The sequence below is a fragment of the Rattus norvegicus genome, chromosome 9 (genome assembly GCF_036323735.1).
Source record: "Rattus norvegicus strain BN/NHsdMcwi chromosome 9, GRCr8, whole genome shotgun sequence".
Classification (NCBI taxonomy): domain Eukaryota; kingdom Metazoa; phylum Chordata; class Mammalia; order Rodentia; family Muridae; genus Rattus; species Rattus norvegicus.
The window spans coordinates 94827372-94846570 of record NC_086027.1 but is presented as its reverse complement, the minus strand read 5'-3'; the positions used below and the strand labels follow the sequence as shown (position 1 = coordinate 94846570).

The 19199-nt window shown below is 42.0% G+C and overlaps 1 protein-coding gene across 7 annotated transcripts in view; it reads right to left on the bottom strand.

The window, feature by feature from the left end:
- The window catches only part of Dis3l2 (DIS3-like 3'-5' exoribonuclease 2), a 382468-nt gene that overhangs the window by 337953 nt on the left and 25316 nt on the right, over positions 1 to 19199 (bottom strand). For 6 of the 7 annotated variants that reach the window (XM_039083980.2, XM_063267518.1, NM_001109007.2 and 3 more), the window contains exons 2-4: positions 10680 to 10827; positions 9571 to 9728; positions 359 to 412 (exon numbers count right to left, since the gene is read on the bottom strand). In XM_039083980.2, the coding sequence (XP_038939908.1) occupies positions 359 to 412; positions 9571 to 9728; positions 10680 to 10731 (264 nt within the window). In that variant the 5' untranslated portion in view covers positions 10732 to 10827. Of the gene's footprint in view, positions 1 to 358; positions 413 to 9570; positions 9729 to 10679; positions 10828 to 19199 lie in introns of those variants that run through there. The other variant, XM_039083981.2, reaches the window with a different exon arrangement.

Sequence of the window (19199 nt, the reverse complement as noted above, 5' to 3'; positions counted from 1 at the left end):
CGAAAGTAGATAGCATATATGTTTAGGAAAGATTAACTTAAATCAGTGGGAAAACCTATAAATCCCTTTAAGCTATAAAGCAAGAGCATCCAATTACATGGGCTGGCGGGTCGTCTGCGAAGGTCCAGCTGCTTTCTGCAGCCTCAGAGCAAATGTCACCCTTCTCATCTGGCGTTCAGCTTTAAGATTGGCAGAAGGGGCAGTGAACAAATTTTATTTATTTAAATTTGAAACAAACCTTTGCCTATTCTCAACTTTGTTTTACTATTCTGCTTTTTAGTCAAAGTATATGATTTCAAGTTCAGAGCACATCTAAAATATTCAGTATGACATTGAGTTATAAAGTTAATAAACTTACCGGAGAAGGAATGAAGGCTTCATGAAACTTCTTTGGATTGATCCTCAATACACCCTTTAAAACAAAACAAAACCAAAGTCTATGAAAAAATCTACTAGCTGGATATTTATGATTTCTCCTATATATGTTATTCTCTGATAAAGTTATTAAGCAATTTGATCCAGAAAACAAGTTAGATGTATGAGAACTGATCAAGGCTGGTATAGGAGACACCAGGTTCCAACACCGGCAGCTGAGTCTGCTGCCCTGCTCTGAGGGCACAAGAAGGATTAGCAGCAGTCGCATAGAGCAGGACAGGACAACTACCTACCCTCTCATTTACACCCGACTCTACTCAGGCTCTCTGGAGAGGAGCCTCCTCCATACCAGCAGCCTATTTTCTCTCTCAGTCCCATGACCTCTGCTCAATGTCACGTTTCTGGGACCATTTTTTCAAGCTGGTTTCTAATCGGATGCTTAGCCTCAAGGAACCGGATGTGCATGTTTTACTCTGGCTCCTCCTAGAGCCACATGAGTTAATATTCCAAATGGTTCCTACAGCTCTCACTGCAACTGTCAATGCTGGCTCCCACAGCTAGGCCACCCAGTCTGCCTTCAACTTCGTAGGACTCCAGCACCAAGTCAGGGGTGCAGGTGGGGACAGTCTTCAATGGCTGCTCAGTGCTGTGGGTCTTTTTCAGGAAGCCATAACCTCCCCCAGAGCCCAGCTGCACTCACGGCCACTGGAACACGTGCAGGGAAGAAGCTGTTTTCCGACCTACACAACTCAAAGGATAACTTGAGAAAGTGTTTGAATAACATTCCCCACTAAAAGGAATGACTCAAAGGCACATAATTCACAAGATAGGTGAAGGCATAAAATTAAATGGAAAATAATTTCTTTCTTTCACAGGTATTTAAATTACAAATTACCATGCCATGGTACACATCTTAATATAACAATTAGATTATCACAAATGATCACTCAGTCCTTAGCCATTGGTATTGATACTTGATAGTGATTATGGTCAAACCCCCAAACAGACCACATAGGGTACTGAGTAAGAACTAAGCTTGGTCCTTGAGAAAGAAAAGGTGTGGAATGCTGTGAGTTACAGTTACAGGAGCACACTGACAGCTAACACAGTCCTAAGGGAAGAGCAAAGGTAAAGGAAGGGGGCAGGGCAGTAGAGTTGCAGCAGGAGAGGCGTCCAACACTTGTCCCCATCCTGCCAGAACCCTGCTGGGGTACAGAAAGAGGCGTGGGGGATATAGCTGACAAAGCTGCCCAGGCTTTCTTGGTTAAGAGTGATGAAGCAAATTCACTTCTAAAACAACTGTTTCTTCCTGAAAGGAAGGAGAAACACTTACAACTTTTTTCTAAATACTCACACATTCAACAAATATTTCCTGACCACTAGTTTGACAGGCACTGTGATAAGGAGGCTACAGTAGGGAATGACAGACTTAAGGGGAAATGCTTCTGTGAATTTAAACAGGATTTTTTAAGCATTTCATTTTCTGATTCCAGACACCCTTTTCTAAGATTTTTTTTTAATTCCTATTCTTCTAACATCTCCCTTTTAGTTTAGCAAAGAGTTAGCCTCTTGATTTGAGTGTGCCTTTAATTGCAGAATACTGAGAAAAATCAAGACTGGGCTCCCAGGAAAGACACACATTGTTCAGGTCTGTATCTAGGCTCAACTTAAAATATATGAAAAGGCAAAAAGTTCTTGATTCTTGATTCACTGTCCCAAACCTCGCAACAGATAAAAGCACAGAGGGTAGGACAGAAGCCTTGCTTCTGATTAGCATACGGAAATTTAACTTAAAAGCTGGATATCAGGAACAGACCCGAGAGAGAACAGATCACATGTAGAAACAAGCAATTCCACCTGAGTCCTCGGCAGAGCAGAGCTGGCCCTACAGCCTGACAGGAGAAGACTGTCAGTCTACCAGCTCAAAGACTCCCCTAGCAGAAGATCAGTCTCACCCAGAGGAGGCCAAATCCTGAGTGTCTATCTTTCACCCAATCCTCTGTACTTCCTCTTTTTGAAATTTTTCCAGGCCTGGAGTTTAACCAATGAGGATCCTATTCTGAATACTTTTGTCACTTCTTACGAGATCAGAACCCAGCCCTGCACTAATGTCATTGCTTCCTCTGGGTGCTATCAAAGACAATCTCAAGGATAGTGGAGACTATTTCCCAATAATGGACTTAAAATTGGTTTGTTCCTATATTCCTTCTCAAACACCCTTTTGAAGTTCATGTCACAGTTGTTGCTAGACTTAGTGCAGGTACTTCTTACTTACTAATTACAGCATTAATTCACTAATGTTTTGACGCAAGTGTCACTCCCTTCCCTTCTAATCCCTATTCCTATAAACATTTAAGGACTCTGAATCGACATCAGTGACCAAATCATTCAAGCTACCTTGTCCACTGCCTATCCCCTGCCATCACATCAGTTCCCAACATAGACAGTCCGGCATCACTCCTCCTGGGTGGAGTGTGCTGTACTTTCCATCCCACATGCCATGGGAACTCCAGTAATACTTCAGCTTCACTAAGACCTCCATGTCACAGCCCAGAAACTTACCAATCAGTGTCCTTCAGCTATGGTTACTCCCTTCCTTGGCCAACTAATAGTTTTGGCCTGCCATTATCTCTAAGCTTCAGAAACTTTGAGCTCTGGGTCCCCAATTCCGTCTACACAATCAATAAGGTCTACCTTTCAACTGACCCCAACTATCTGCCTTCTCCTTGCCTATACCCGAGGACCAGAATGGCACTGCAGAAAAAGAACAGGCGAATGGTCTAATCAGTCCAGCTTGGCAATCACAAATACATTTTAGCAGGCTTACAGTATGTTTGAAAAGACTAAAAACTAAGGAATTTCACACATAAAAATATGTTTCCAGATTTTCTTGAAAAATAATCATACAACTGCAGACAGCTATCTCCACAGGGCAGCAACCACCTCAGTTAATTATAGATGTGCCAGACAGTAATTGAAAACAATCTCAAACACCACTCATATGTGTAGAATATGGATGGACCATGCACTTTTAAGAGGTAATAAACTAATTTAAATTAAGTTAGCTAATTTAAATTAGCTATGAAATAACTCTCACAACTATAACATAGATACTGTTTTCTTCTTTTGTTATAGATGAGGTGACTGGGGCACTTAATGAGAAGATAAGTCTGTTAAGTCTGGCTCCAGAATCCAGGCTCCAATGCCTCTGTGTTATAGTCCTCACCAGGACTCCTTCACAAATTTATACCCTCCCCAAATCCATACATCTTCAATTCTGTCTTCTTTACCTTAACTAACAGCAAGATCAGGCCTTCACTTGGATGCTAAGGAATCAGCCCCAATCCCTCCCTTTGCCTGCTTGTCCACATGCACACACCAGCATGGCGTCCATTCAGGCTCCACATGGACACACACCAGCATGGCGTCCACTCAGGCTCCACATGCACACACCAGCATGGCGTCCACTCAGGCTCCACATGCACACACCAGCATGGCGTCCACTCAGGCTCCTCAGGCTCCACATGCACACACCAGCATGGCGTCCACTCAGGCTCCACATGCACACACCAGCATGGCGTCCATTCAGGCTCCACATGCACACACCAGCCTGGTGTCCACTCAGGCTCCACATGGACACACACCAGCATGGCGTCCACTCAGGCTCCACATGCACACACCAGCATGGCGTCCACTCAGGCTCCACATGCACACACCAGCATGGCGTCCACTCAGGCTCCTCAGGCTCCACATGCACACACCAGCATGGCGTCCACTCAGGCTCCACATGCACACACCAGCCTGGTGTCCACTCAGGCTCCACATGGACACACACCAGCATGGCGTCCACTCAGGCTCCACATGCACACACCAGCATGGCGTCCACTCAGGCTCCACATGCACACACCAGCATGGCGTCCACTCAGGCTCCACATGCACACACCAGCATGGCGTCCACTCAGGCTCCTCAGGCTCCACATGCACACACCAGAATTGCGTCCATTCAGGCTCCACATGCAAGCACTTCTCTCCTCATTGCAGCACCCTTCGCTCTCTTTTCATGTCACAGCATTTTCTTATCTAGTGGGCTTTGGTGGCTTCCTAAGTGGACGTCCAACTTCCATTCAAGTCTACTCATTTCACCACAGCCAAAGAGACATTTTTAAAATGTGAAATGGACTGCGTGCTACCTACTTAATACCCTTTGGTAACTTGCCATTGTTCTGGGCAAGGTATCTTCGAAGACCTGCATGGCCATGTAAGGCCAATGATTTCCCATCCATGGAACAGAGCCAGCAGGGCCTAGGCCTCCTGGAGTTGCTAGGTGTAAGGCTTATTTGTATATTTTACTTTATGTTCCTCCTTCCAGGGAATGTGCTCTCTGCCAAGGTTAATGATTCCATGAGCATCAGAGACAGTTGGGGAGGAGAGGGTATGTCAATGTCCTTAGCAAAAATGGTAAAAGCTGTGACCTTCAGGACAGCCCCTAAGGCTATGGGAAAGAACTCTGAAAATATGAGTTCAAAAATATAATTTTTCAACTATGCAAAATATAAGGACACAATATGAATAATATAAGGGGATTCACAGGCCTAAAAAAAAAAGAAGCAGCTACACTATTGAAAAATACAAAGCTTGTCAAAAAGATACAAAGGCAAGAAGATACAAAAGCAGGCAGATTCCTGATTTCAAGGTTAGCCTGAAACAGACCAAATTTAGGTGCAGGAGTGGTAGGAATGAGATCCCAGGATGAGATCCCACCCAACTAGGTTTATTGGTTGTTCTTACAAAGACAGACAGATCTCTGACTTCCTCTGCAATGTTTTAAAAAGTATACTTGCTATCTTCTTCTAAGAATCAAGGGAAAGTCATGGAATGCTGATTCCTGGGATAATCAAAAGGGAACCTAGAATAAATGATTGACTTGAAAATGATTTGTAAATAAAAGACTGGGCCTTGATCTTTGCAAGCTGAGCTATCTAGAGACCTCCTGGGAAAGCTGTCTTGAGCAGAACACAGGCTGACAGTTTGTACCCCAAGATTGACTTCAAGTCATTTCTCACACTCTCAAACACTTCTTCTCTCAGGAACCCCTCTCCAAGCTGAGACTTGTCTTTGGCATAATCCAAATTTCTAATATAGTCTAAGCCCCTAAAGGACTTGGCTACTGCCTAACTCTATCTTTGCTCCAGTATGTCCCAAAAGGCTGCTTCCTTCTTAATCCTCAAAAACATCAAGTCTTCTCCTTGCTGCTCTGCTTGACCTCTTTACCTATAATCTTTTCCAAAGCTGAAAATGGCTGCCTACTCTTGCTCTTCAGATCTCACCTGCAGGATAATCTCACAGAGACTTCCCTAACCACAATATGTGCAGTGGCTCCATCTATCCAGTCTCTCTCCTCTCTCTCTGAACAATGATCCAGTCTACAATTTCATTCATTATTAGCTATTTTTGCCTACCACCCCAGTGACTTTTCTAGTGTTCATTCCCAAATGCTTGACATTCACTAGGCTGTCAAGAAATGGTTTTTAGTTCATTAGTTACCAATATCTGCAGTGTTGACGTTATCCCTTTGTTCCTGGTATCACAACTCTGAACGCCACTTCTCTCTTAGGCATTCCATCCTAATGTCGCCTCTACTGTTCTGTCCTTTAATACTCACCCAAGCTGACCTCAATCTTTTTTCCTTTATGTGTGTGGGTGGTCTGCTTGTACTTCAGCACACGATGTGCATACAGTGCCTTCAGAAGCCAAAAGAGGACAGATACTCTGGGACTGGAGTTACAGACTGTTGTGAGCTGCTATATGTGTGCTAGGAATTGAACCTGGGTCCTGTGGAAGAGCAACCAGTGCTCTAACCACTGAGCAAAATATCTAGTCCCCTGACCTCAATCTTAACAAAGAGCAAAATCCCTAGAAATGATGAGACTCTCGTGCTCTCTGTCCTGGAATATGTCTTGTCAGAAGTGAAAACCACTTCTCACCAATATTCCACTCCAGCAGGAATCCTGACATCATGCCTCCAGCAGATCTGAGGGCTCATTTGGGACTTCTATTAATCAGTGCATAATCTGGATTCTGAAAGAGCCAATTCTACCCTCTCTTTGCCCGTGTGACTTAGTTATCCCCTTAACTGGACCTCCCTCCAGGCTCTCCTCTCTCAGAGCACATAACAACCAACCAATACTACTCCTATGCACAGAGTAATGACACACTAATGTGAGAACTTGGTTATTAAGAAAACTACACGGACTGAATTATATTTTATTCCCATTCATTTAAAAATACAGAAGAGGTTTCTTTGATCACTATGGTCTCCTCTTTCCTACAAAACAATAAAATCCAAATTTTTGTCAAGGCATTGGCTAACACTAAATTATTCCACTAATTTTTAAGATCCCTAATATCTCTCAATACAAGACTTTTCTCTTGATAAGGAAGAGAGAAGTTATGACATATCTGAACACAAAAGTTGACAGATATTTCTAAGTATATTTGATATGTTTAATTTTCTTCAATGGCATTAAAATATCACTTTTTGTCTAGCTTTTTACCTTACAGATACACACAGAAAGTTTTTATCCAAAAGCAGATGTACTCTATTTCTCTGCCTATGAAAATCTTATTTACAATGTTGTATATTTCTCATGGTGACCTCATATCTGGAACCCATTCCTCACCCCATCTGCAGAGAACAACTGTTCTCACATGTGGGGGATAGAGGGGGAGAGAGTCTCTGGCTGTGGAGGCTTATGATGTCATAGGCCAGGAGGAATCACTTACAAACTTCTGGGAATGTGAGCTGTTATATTGATCAGATATTTTGTTTTGTGGTAATGCCAGCAAAAAGTCATTTCAAATGTAAAAATTAAGAGGAAACGAAAACTAATATTGCAGGACACCACTCCAACCCTATCTCATAAAGGTATACTTCTATAACAAAGCTGGTTTCCTCTCAAGTTCTAACAACTATAGTTCCCCTCACTCTTCTTCAAAAGGCAGTATCTAGATCTGTATTCAGCCAGCAAAAGAAATCCTTATTCAGCATAAATTTAGTAAGCACTGGCCAATCCCCAGAGCTGGACACCATGTACAATATGTGTGGCCATGCAGTAAGGAGATGAAAAATCTATTTGGAGACATAAAAGCCAAACAAAGGTAAGAGTTTAACATGAAGACAACAAAGCTGACTTCCTGAGGGCAGTAACACCCAACTCAGCTTAGAAAATGTGAGGGTGACATCTAAGTACAGGCTGCTCGGGGACTGGCAAGGCAAACATGACTGCCACACTTTGATGGGGGAACCAACTCAAGCTCCAGGACAGCAAGAGCAAAGTCTACCAGGGACCTATACTTAGTTTCACCTTGGGTTGTTGTTGTTGGTGGTGTTGTTGTTGGTCTTGTGAGACATGATCTCACTATGAAACTTACTATATAGATCAGGCTAGCCTTAAAAATCACCAAAATCGGGGTTGGAGGGAAGGCTCAGTGGTTAAGAGCACTGACTGCTCTTCCAGAGATCCTGAGTTCAATTCCCAGCACCCACATGGTGGCTCACAAGCCTCTGTAATGGGATCCGATGCCCTCTACTGGTGTGTCTGAGGACAGACATTGTAGTCATATTAATAAATAAGTCTTTTTAAAAAAAAAATCACCAAAATCTACCTGCTTCTGCTTCCCAAGTACTGGGACTATCAGCACAAGCTACCACAGCAAGCAAGCACAGGTTTTAGAGGAAAGATCTGCAAGTCCAAGACAATCAGAACATAGGACATTCCTGGAAAGGAGTGGCAGGAGACAACAATGAGGAAGTCACATTAAGACCTCACACAGGAACAGGAGAGCCAAGACACTCGCAGGTAAAGTGAAGTATATAAATGTCAAACCATGAGAAGCAAGCAAATACAGTTTCTTAAGAGAGACTTGTCAGAGACATCCAGGAGGAAAAAAGCCAATGGTATTCCTATATCAAAAGGACCAACTGATTTGTGAAAAATTAGTGATGTGCTCCAGAGTCTACATCAATCACATGTAGTATGGACATAGGTAACTATAGAAAGATGATAAAACCAGAGAAGCTGTTATCTGTTGTTTGTATGAATCTTCCACCCAAAACACAACTGATTCTGAGTTTTCAGAATGAGACAAGATGGGACTCAGTCAGCATTTGTACATGTTAAATATGTGTGTTTATACATGTGTGTAGACATGTGTAGACATGGGTGTAAAGAGGCCAGCAGTCAACATAGAGTGGTTTCCTCAATAACTCTCCACCTGGCTTTTCAAGAGTCTTTCAGTAAACCCAGAGCTAGGCAGGTAGCTAGCAAGCCCCAGGAATCTCCTTTCTCTGCTTCTTCGTACTTCCTCCCAGCTTTTATGTGAGCGCTGGGTCACATTCAGGATCTCATGCGTGGGTATTAAGCACTTTACTGAAGCCCCAGCCCTGACTCAATAATATTAGTTGAGTCGGGTACAGCATGGCAGTATTTCTACCCAAGAATTATGAAACACTCTGAATCCAAAGAAGGCATGTTCCTGCTTCCTTCTCGAGCCTTGTTACCTACTAGCTGCCTTGGATGTCACACCAGAGCAAACCTAAGCTGCCTTATCCCATACTGCTTCTCAAGTTCACCCTACAGCACTCTCCTAACAGGAAGTGTTCCTGGCTCAAAGATAGATGCTCAAAGAACATCTGCTCAGCCACACCAATGAATAGCCTGGGAACAGACTATACAAATTACAAAGCATTCAATAAATCCTGTTTACTGTTTCCTCTACACCTTTACCCATTTTCCTCAGTTATTTGGTATTCATGTGCTTCAGGCACACTGAACAATTCAATGACTAGCACTGTCTAACCCAACCATCTACTCTTTCTTAAAAGCTCATACTGGCTACTTCATTTGGAAAGCTCTTTATACTTATCTGTTCAACTGCACCAATCCCCAGCCTGGCTCAGATAGATCTCTCCCAGGCAGACACAACATTGACGTGAGCTACAAAGGCTCTCTTGTCATCTCTCAAAGGTTTGCCTATGAGAGTCCAGTGGTACTTACCTACACATGCTATAGATTTAAGAAGCACAAACCCGGCACCATGTCAGAGCACACAGCACAGAACAGGGAAAAGTTTAACAAACAAGACTGCTGCCCTTCCATATATTCAGGGGTTAAATAGCCTGTAAACTTTAAGCACCTGGATAAGCGTTCCTTTCTTCAAGCCTTCTGAAACATCCTCCTTGGACATGTAGGTTTCAAATATGCTCTTTTTCTTCCCTCGCATGGACTTGTTCTTTGACTTTTTGTCACCTGGCGAAGCACCAACAGCATTCGGGCCAACCACAGAGGACACACCTAGAAACATGAGGCAGCAATCAACCCTCCCTCAGTTACACATCTCTGTTTTTTTAACTGGAGGTGTTATGATGTCACTGTCTTTTGTTGTTGTTCTTGTTACCTCCAAAGGCCAGCAAGAGAATGAATGAACCTTTCCAGTGATAATTTCAAACAGCCACAAAAAGGAAAGAACATATAAGACAGTATAAATGAAGCAGATGAGGCCTTAGTGACCACTGCAGTATGCACAGAGCAAAATTTGAATAATGGGTATGGTATACTTTGCTATTTTCATATACAAACCTTTAAAAATAAGGAATTATTAAAAGACTGTCAAATTTCTGGAAGAAATAAAATGGCTATATAATAATCAACTAAAACCATAAGAGCATACCTAATTCTAGAATAAGTAACATGGGAGAATATTTAAGAGTTTATTAAAAGAATCAGTCTCAAATACAGAGGTGGATGCTTGCAGCCAACCACTGAAATGAGAATGGGGTACCCAATGGAGGAGTTAGAGAAAGGATTGAAGGAGCTAGAGAGATTTGCAACCCCATAAGAACAACAATACCAACCAACCAGAGCTCCCAGGGACTAAACCACCATCCAAAGAGTACACATGGACAGACCCCTGGCTCCAGCTGCATATATAACAGAGGATGTCTTGTTGGGCATCAACAAGTTTTGATACCCAGGGTAGGGGGATGTCAGGGCGGAGAGGCAGGAAATGGGGGGAGGTGTGTGAATACCCTCATAGAAGCAGAGAAAGGGGAGGTGGGATGAGGGGGTTATGGACAGAAACTAGGAAAGGGAATAACATCTGAAATGTAAATAAAAACATATCCAATAAAAAAAAAAAAAGAATTAGTCTCTCTCAGTCCAAGAAACTCCCTCTACCTCCACACCCAGTCCATTTGTATTTCAAGTCTCCAATTGCCAAGCCAAGCTCTATTTTCTTTTCTCTACCTCTGGGAGTCCCTGGAGACTGAAGGTTCAGCTTGTAGTCAGGATGGTTCATTACTGGTTCCAAGGTGGCTTCTTCTTTCCAGATTCAGGGACCCACTACTATTCAGCTCAGAGTTCTTCCTGCCTTGAGCAGCTCAGTTGTCACGAGCTAAAACCAAAAAGAAACTGGTGACTAGAGAGCAGTTACATGTGGTTTCATTTGTCCCCTTAGAAATTTAGTACTGAGAGATGGCAAAGGCAATGTGGGATTCTCCTGGGTAGTCATACGATCTGCACTGCATTTCTATCCAAGGTTTACACCCTCATAGACACACTACATTGCTCCTTCTGAGCACTTCAGCTAAGGCTCCACTGATGGGGCAATGAAGTAGAAAATAAGAAAGTAGGCAAATCTGTAGAGTGGAAACTCTGAAAGCTGTACTGGAGTAGGTTTGAAAGCCCAACCATATGTGGCCACCATCTGCACAGTGAACACACCACCACAACTTGTACTTCTCATTCTACTGGCCACCCACCTGGAGTTAAGTCTATACTTACAAACTACCAAATCCTACTAGGCAACCTTTCACAACAAAATGGATCAAGATGTCATTTTGAACCATTCTTCAAATTTCCCTCACACAAGACTTACCAAATGATCAAAGTTTTCTTTAAACTGAAACTGCTATTAACTCAGAGAACAACAAAGATAAAGGTTAACAGATCACTTAGTGATATACAAAGTAACTGTAAGATAAAGTTAACCCAAATACGGAGATATCCTCACAGAAATAGAAAAGGGATAGGAAGAGAAGAGAGGAATCTAGGCGGCCTGAGGGTTAAAGCAGGCACGCATTCATTCTCTCATATTTTAACAAATATGTACAATGCACAATAGTTAACAGAATGAAAGAGAAAGAAGCATGAGATTTAAAAAGTCATGCAGTAATAGTAATATACATCAGGAATGATAGCATCATGGTTTTCAAAGTATGGATAACTAACTATGTATGGGAAGGAAAGAGTGTGCCCAGGTCAGGAAATCTAAGAAACCTTGGGAGAGTTTTAAGAGAGAACTAAGACATTAGGAAGTGAAGAAAGCATACGTCTGGCAAAAGGAAACAAGAATCAGGACGCAAACAGAAAACACAGGCGGATTCTTGCAACATTAATCCCATTTGGCTAGAGTCCTGCCTATATGGAGGAAGGCAGAGGCAAGGAATTAAAACAAGTTGGAAGGTCTAGAAAACAAGCCGGGGTTTTCAAAGGCACTAGGGAGTTTCTGAAGCATGAATGAGCAGAGAGAACAATGGACTAAAGTTGTTTTAAGAAGAATCTTCCTGGCACAGAAGTCAGAACTGAATGGAGTGGAGAGCAGCACCTGCACCTCGTGGAGAAGCAGATGAGTCAGGACAACAGGAAGAGCTAGCACTGGAGCTATACGAGTGGACAACAGAAGCCTCTGACATGCTCCTCTGCAGCTGGGCTGACTCACCTGGCAATCAGGAAGACCAAAAACAACCATGCAAACTGAGTAGGTTCCTGGTGATAGGGCTGGGAGTTATGACTGGCCTAATGCTAGAAAAAAATGATGACTTCTATTTGAGGTACTACATGTCCATGTGAAATAATCCAAAAAAGTGAGACATAATCTATAGTGAGACATCACCTAGCTATTAGATAAAGATCCAAACCAACATGCTCAAGAATGGATAGCAAGGGTCCATCCGCTGCAGCAGAGAAGGTAGCAATATAAGGGATAATCAGTAACCTACATTTCCATGAAGCATCAATATAGGCCCTGTGGCCCTGGGCAAGGTCTGAGCGAGCACTCCTGATAAATCAGTTAAGGCAGCATTATAAATGCAAAAGGGAAGAAGTAGAAAATATAATAATAATAACAGCAAAATAAACAAACAATAAAAGAAACATAAAAATAAGACACAGGAAAAGAGCTAACAGAGTTAAGTAATAAGAAAACAGGAAAGTTTCCAAAGAAAAATTCATGATCAGAATTGGTTCCCAATAGGGAGTCTGAGCCCAACAGCAGCCTGGGGTGGGGCAAGAGCCAGAAGTGAGAGTCGTGCCCCCACAGGCTCATAAACACGTGAATATTGAATGCTTGGTCACCACAGAGGAGAATGCTTTCAAAGGATTAGAAGGATGAGGAGGTATGGAAAGGCCAGGCCCAGTCTCTCTCTCTCTCTCTGCCAACTGATCGAGATGTAACTCCAGCACCTGCCTGTAGGCCACCATGCTCCCCACCATGTTCCCCACCACGCTCCCCACCATGATTTTGCCAACTAAGCCTCTGAAATTATAAGCCAGCTCCCATTTAAATGCTTTCTATTATATGAGTTGCCATGATCGTGGTGTCTCCACAGAGCAAAAGCACATTAAAACAGGTTCCTTTATATCAATCGTGATGCAGTGAGGAATACTACCAGTTAAAGGACATGAAACACGAGATCCAATTCAGGTATCAACAGCATCTATACTTTTCCTTCCTGCAGAAACTGGATTCCTGCCATTTCTACCTCAAAAAAACAAAATCATTTTGTTGGGTTCATCACTGTGCCCCAGTGACTCCCACAGTGCCTAGAACGTGGGCTTGAGAAACCCCATTTCTTACAAACCTGGTAAGTGTGTCTCAGTGAACAAACAGCAAGACAGCAAGTAGAGCAGGGTCATTCAGGGAAGTCACATTCTTTAAAAGTCAGCAAAGAGCAGGAAGAGAACACAGAATTTAGGCAAATTGGCAAAAATAAGCCAGAAAACTAGAGTCAAAAACTCACCTATGAATACCAAAGCACTAGAAAAGAACAAGGAAAAACTGAGTATACTGTTGCTAAGGAAAAGATGACTAAACAGACAACTTTGCCTTCTCTGTCACATTGTTGTGACAGCTCATGAACCCTGGAGGAACCCTGGATACTACTACCCTCACAAACTAAAGGAACAAGACAATTCCCAGATGAGAAACAATGACTCACTGTCACCTAGAAGGGGCCCTCGCCATGGACATGGCAGTCTAAGAGCTAGGCTAGGGCAAGGAGGAACAGGTAGTAACAGCTGACATGGTGCATGGTATCAAAAGGCAGGCATGGTAAGGAATGGGGTGAAAGTCATTACACTTGAGCATGAAGACAGCTCAGGAGCACATGAAGTGATACCTTGAGACCCTCTAGCCTCTAAACCTAGCACACTGCACACTGCACAAAGCACAGGAGAGGCTCGAAACCCTGAATCAAATTCAGTCTGCTGGAACAGTGGGCAACCTGCAACGAACACACACTATAGAAAATATGGGAGGTGGGAGGGAGCCAAGGGCCACGACCCTACAGGGTACCAATGACACACTTGAAGGGCCTGAAAATGACTGAATTCTTGTGCCTTCTTTCTCATTTTGGCCTGGTCTCATCCTCCCGGAGCAGCAAGGACAGATGAATTCAGGAAGCTGTGCAATGAAGGGAAGAAAGGTGCAAAGTCAGAAGCTTAATGACAAGCTGAACTCTGAGCTGAGACACTGACAGGAACCAAGACCTGGAAAAAGTAAAGGAGGGCAAAGCTGATGCAGTAATAAAGGTGGGGAAGGAGGGAGAGGAAAATAGAGCTCACTGAAAGCAAAGAAACAACTCTATTACTAATCAGAGAAAAGCACACTAGTTAATCAACATGCAGCATTAAGCTACATTACAAAGAAATCCAATGGCTTCCCATTTCACAGCATATGCAGAGACACTGAGTTTGAACAAATATGTTTAAAATGAAAGAAGACAAGATGGGGGCTGGGGGCAGAGAAGGGAGGTATGGAGAAAGAATAAACCAAAATGGTCAAAGAAGGAATTTAGCAAATATTCCTCCAGAATAAAAACAACAATAAAATCATACAAAACTACTGAAATAATATAAAGATCTAGATATTGACTAAAAACACACATCAAACTGGGATGCTGGTTTATTAAGATCTACCGCTCTTGTAAGAACAGAGGTGTGTGGTGTGTGGTGTGTGGTGTGTGGTGTGTGGTGTGTGGTGTGTGGTGTGTGGTGCTGCAGAAGGAGTTCTTACCACCACCTCTTCTCTACTCTTGTGGGGCAGAGTTCCTGCAAAATCCACACACTCTGAAAGCTGCAGCTGCACTGAGGAAGAAACTGAGACTATGAGAAGAACAGTCAATTCCATACATGATGGTATGTAGCATGTACATGCAGCATGTAGCATGCAGCACAAAGCACTTGGCCACAATACTTGGAACATCAGATTTGCTTTGTATCTTCCTCCATGACAGCCAAAGACAATAGAACATCTTTAAAGTCCTGAAACGAAACAGCCATCGACCTTGAATTCTATAGCAGGAAAAATATTCTTTAATGGCCAGTCCTACAGACCAAAGCTGCAGGATCTTCGCGATGCAGGATATCTACAACAACAGGACATCTGAGAGGAGTCCCAGTGAGGATCCAGTCTTGATGGTGTAGCAGAAGCCAGAGGCCTCGAACCAGACCAATGACTCAGTGCAATGAGCATCCGTAAAGAAAAAAAAAAGAAAGAAAAAGCTGTTTGGGCAAAAGGGTGACTATAGGACACACTGTGACACACTGTAACATATCACAGCTTCCATAGTGAGACGATTGATTGATTGATTGATTGATTGATTGATTGATTGACTGATTGATTGACTGATTGATTGGTTGACTGATTTCTTTTGAGGGGAGGCTGCAAGGGCAAAAGGCAAATATGGAGGGACAAGAAAATAAGAGGGACTGGGGTTCATGATGTGAAATTCACAAAGAATCAATAGAATGTTTCCTTAAAAATCCTTCAAGAATGATGGCAAGCTAGAAAACTTTAAAATAAGGAAGAAAGTCCATCCCCAGCAGAAATTACTCCAAATAAAAACATCATCAGGAGCTCCAGGAGAATCACTTCTCGGCCTTTTGGCTAAGATCAAGTGTAGGAGCTCCAGGAGCACAAAAGAAGTTACACTGGGCCTTTAGAAGGTATGTGAGCCCTGGAACTAGTTCATGTATGTAAACCAAACCTCAATAAAATGGTTAAAAGTTTAGGAAAATTATTCAGACTTACAGTTACCCATATATTTCATGAAACTAACGAAGTATATAGATAGAATAAAGATATCTTCAGAAGTGCAGACTTCAAAGACCTCAGACTCTTACAAAGCTAAAGGATATGCTTTACCAAGACAAGACAGCTAATTAAGAATGATGGTGGGGTTGGGGATTTAGCTCAGTGGTAGAGCGCTTGCCTAGGAAGCGCAAGGCCCTGGGTTCGGTCCCCAGCTCCGAAAAAAAGAACCAAAAAAAAAAAAAAAAAAAAAAGAATGATAGTGATCCAGAGTTCAATGGCTAGGATCCAGAACAAAAGATCTCAAAAAAAGATCTCAGTACAGTAACAATGCAGTAGACTTGAGGGCAGCCTCTGAAGACAACAGCTTTAATTACAATAGTTGTCAAGACAAGGGCAGTTGGCATTAATACTGGTTATCCAAGTAGCTACTGCCTTTCTAAACCAAAGTAGAATGCCTGAGTTAGCTTGGGTTACTTCCTGTTCTGGGCATAACATGACCATAACCCAACCACACATACTAAGCATGTGTGCACATGTACACACAAACAAAAATAATAAAATTAAACATCAAAGTATATTACAAAGCTGTAGTGATCAAAGCATCACAATTTTGTCATGGAAAATCAAATCAGTGAAAAAGAACAAAGAACTCAGAAACAAACACACACATTTATAACCGATAATCTTCAACAAAGAATGGCAAGAAGACACAATAGAAAAAGGATAGTCTGTACCAAATAGTACTAAGAAACTTAGAATCTTAATTTTCTAATTAGGCATGTGCATGAAGTTAGGACTCTTGTCTCACACCATATACAAAAGTCAACTCAAAAAAGAATTCAATTCAAAATTACTACAGACTTGACTGCTACACTTGACAATATAATACCACGTGTGAAAGCACAAGGGTAAAGTTGTGTCCCACTGAGCTGGGCAGACTCTTCGCTGCTGCTGCTGCTGCCGTTTAGGAGCTACAAACACAAAAGCACAGATAACAAGAGCAAAAGAACAAAGCAGACAGGATTGCGTCAAATCAATGAATCTGAGCACAGCAAAGGAAGTAACCCAGGGTCTGAAGATTCAAGCTGTGGGACTGGAAGATGCATCATCCTCAAACTGTCCACCTGATCACGTACCAATATCCAAAATATATATGGAACTAACCAACTTTTAATGTCCAGCAGGATCTGAACAGACACTTCTCAAAGGTAAACACAGAGCCACCCAGCAAGTGTGTGTAAAGATACCTAACATCCCTCGTCACAAGTGTCACCCCAAGGAAACACAAGTGAAACCACCATGAGAAACCACCCAAAGCTATTAGAATGGCTGTGAGAAGAATGGCACAAGAAAACAAGTGTTGATAAGAGATCTTACACAAACAGTAGAAAAATTATTACAGCTCTTCAGGAAAATAATGTGCAAGTTTGAACTATCCCATCCTATCTTGGGTGCATTTGCTTTTTTTAAATTAAACTTGGGGTTGAAATCAATCAATTAGAAACAAAGAGAACAATACCAAGAATCACCAAAACCAGTAAAATCAAGCAGACAGACAAACCCTTAGGGAAATTAACTAAAAGGCAACCAGATGGTATCCAAATTTAAAAAATCAGAAATAAAAAGGGAGACAACATTAGACACTGAGGAAATTCAAAGAAATCATTAGGTCTTACGTCAAAAATCTGTACTCCACAAAACTGGAAAAATCTAAACAAAATGGATGATTTTTCTAGATAGATACAACTTACCAAAGTTAAACCAAGATAAGGTAAACTATTTAAATAGAAGCAGTCATCAAAAGTCTCTCAACAAAAAGAGGAGGAGGAGGAAGAGGAGGAAGAGGAAGAGGAGGAGAAAGAGGGGGAGGAAGAGGAGGAGAAAGAGGAGGAGGAAGAGGAGGAAGAGGAGGAGGAGGAGGAGGAAGAGGAGGAAGAAAGCCAGCCATCCCAGGGCCAGGTGGTTTGAGCACAGAATTCTATCATGCTTTCAAAGAAGAGCTAATACTCCTCAAACTACCCCACAAAATAAAAACAGAAAGAACATTGTCAAACTCATTCTATGAAGCGACAGCCACCCTGATACCTAAACCACACAGACTCAACAAAGAGAATTTCAGACCAACTTCCCTTATGAACATTGATGCAAAGGTACTCAAGAAAATACTCTTAAAACAGATCCAAGAACACATCAAAAACATCATCCACCGGGGTTGGGGATTTAGCTCAGTGGTAGAGCGCTTGCCTAGCAAGCACAAGGCCCTGGGTTCGGTCCCCAGCTCCGAAAAAAAGAAAAGGAAAAAAAAAAATCATCCACCATGATCAAGTGGGCTTTGTCCTAGGGATGCAGGAGTGGTTCAATATACGAAAATGCATCAACATAATCCACCATATAAACAAACTGAAAGAAAAATTCCACATGATCATCTCATTAGATACTGAAAAGGTCTTTGACAAAATCCAACACCCCTTCAAATTAAAAGTCTTAGAAAGATCGGGGATACAAGGCACATACCTAAACACAATAAAGGCAATATACAGCAAGCCGATAGTCAAAATCAAACTAAATGGAGAAAAACTTAAAGCAATTTCACTAAAATCAGAGATAGACAAAGCGCCCGCCTCTCTCTCTCTCTCTCTCTCTCTCTCTCTCTCTCTCTCTCTCTCTCTCTCTCTCTCTCTCTCTCTCTCTCTCTTTCTTCCTGATATAGTATTTGAAATTCTAGCTAGAGCAGTAAGACAATTAAAGGAGATCAAGGGGATACAAATTAGAAAAGAAGTTGCTATTTGCAGATGAGATGATAGTACACAAAAGTGACCTCAAAAATTCTACCAGAGAACTCCTACAACTGATAAACACCTTGGGCAAAGTGGCTGGATACAAAACCAACTCAAAATAATTAGTAGCCCTCCTTTACCCAAATAATAAGTAGTATGAGAAAGATCACTCGGAAAAATCAGGGAAACAACACCCATCACAATATTCACAAGTAATATAAAATATCTTGGTGTAACTTTAACCAAGCAAGTGAAAGATCTGTATGACAAGAACTTCAAGTCTCTGAAGAAAGAAACTGAGGAAGACCTCAGAAGACAGGAAGCTCTTCCATGCTCATGGATAGGTAGGATTAACATAGTAAAAATGTGCATCTTATCAAAAGCAATCTACAGATTCACTGCAATTCCCATCAAAATTCCAACATAATTCTTTAGAGACCTTGAAAGGACAACTCTCTACTTCATATGAAAAAACAGGAAACCCAGGATAGCCAAAACAGTCCTGTACAATAAGAGAACTTCTAGAGGTATCACCATTCCTGATCTCAAGCTGTACTACAGAGCAAGAGTAATAAAACCAGCATGATGCTGGTATAGAAATGAACAGATCAATGGAATCAAATCAAAGACTCTGAAATAAACAAGCACACCTATGGACACTTGATTTTTGACATA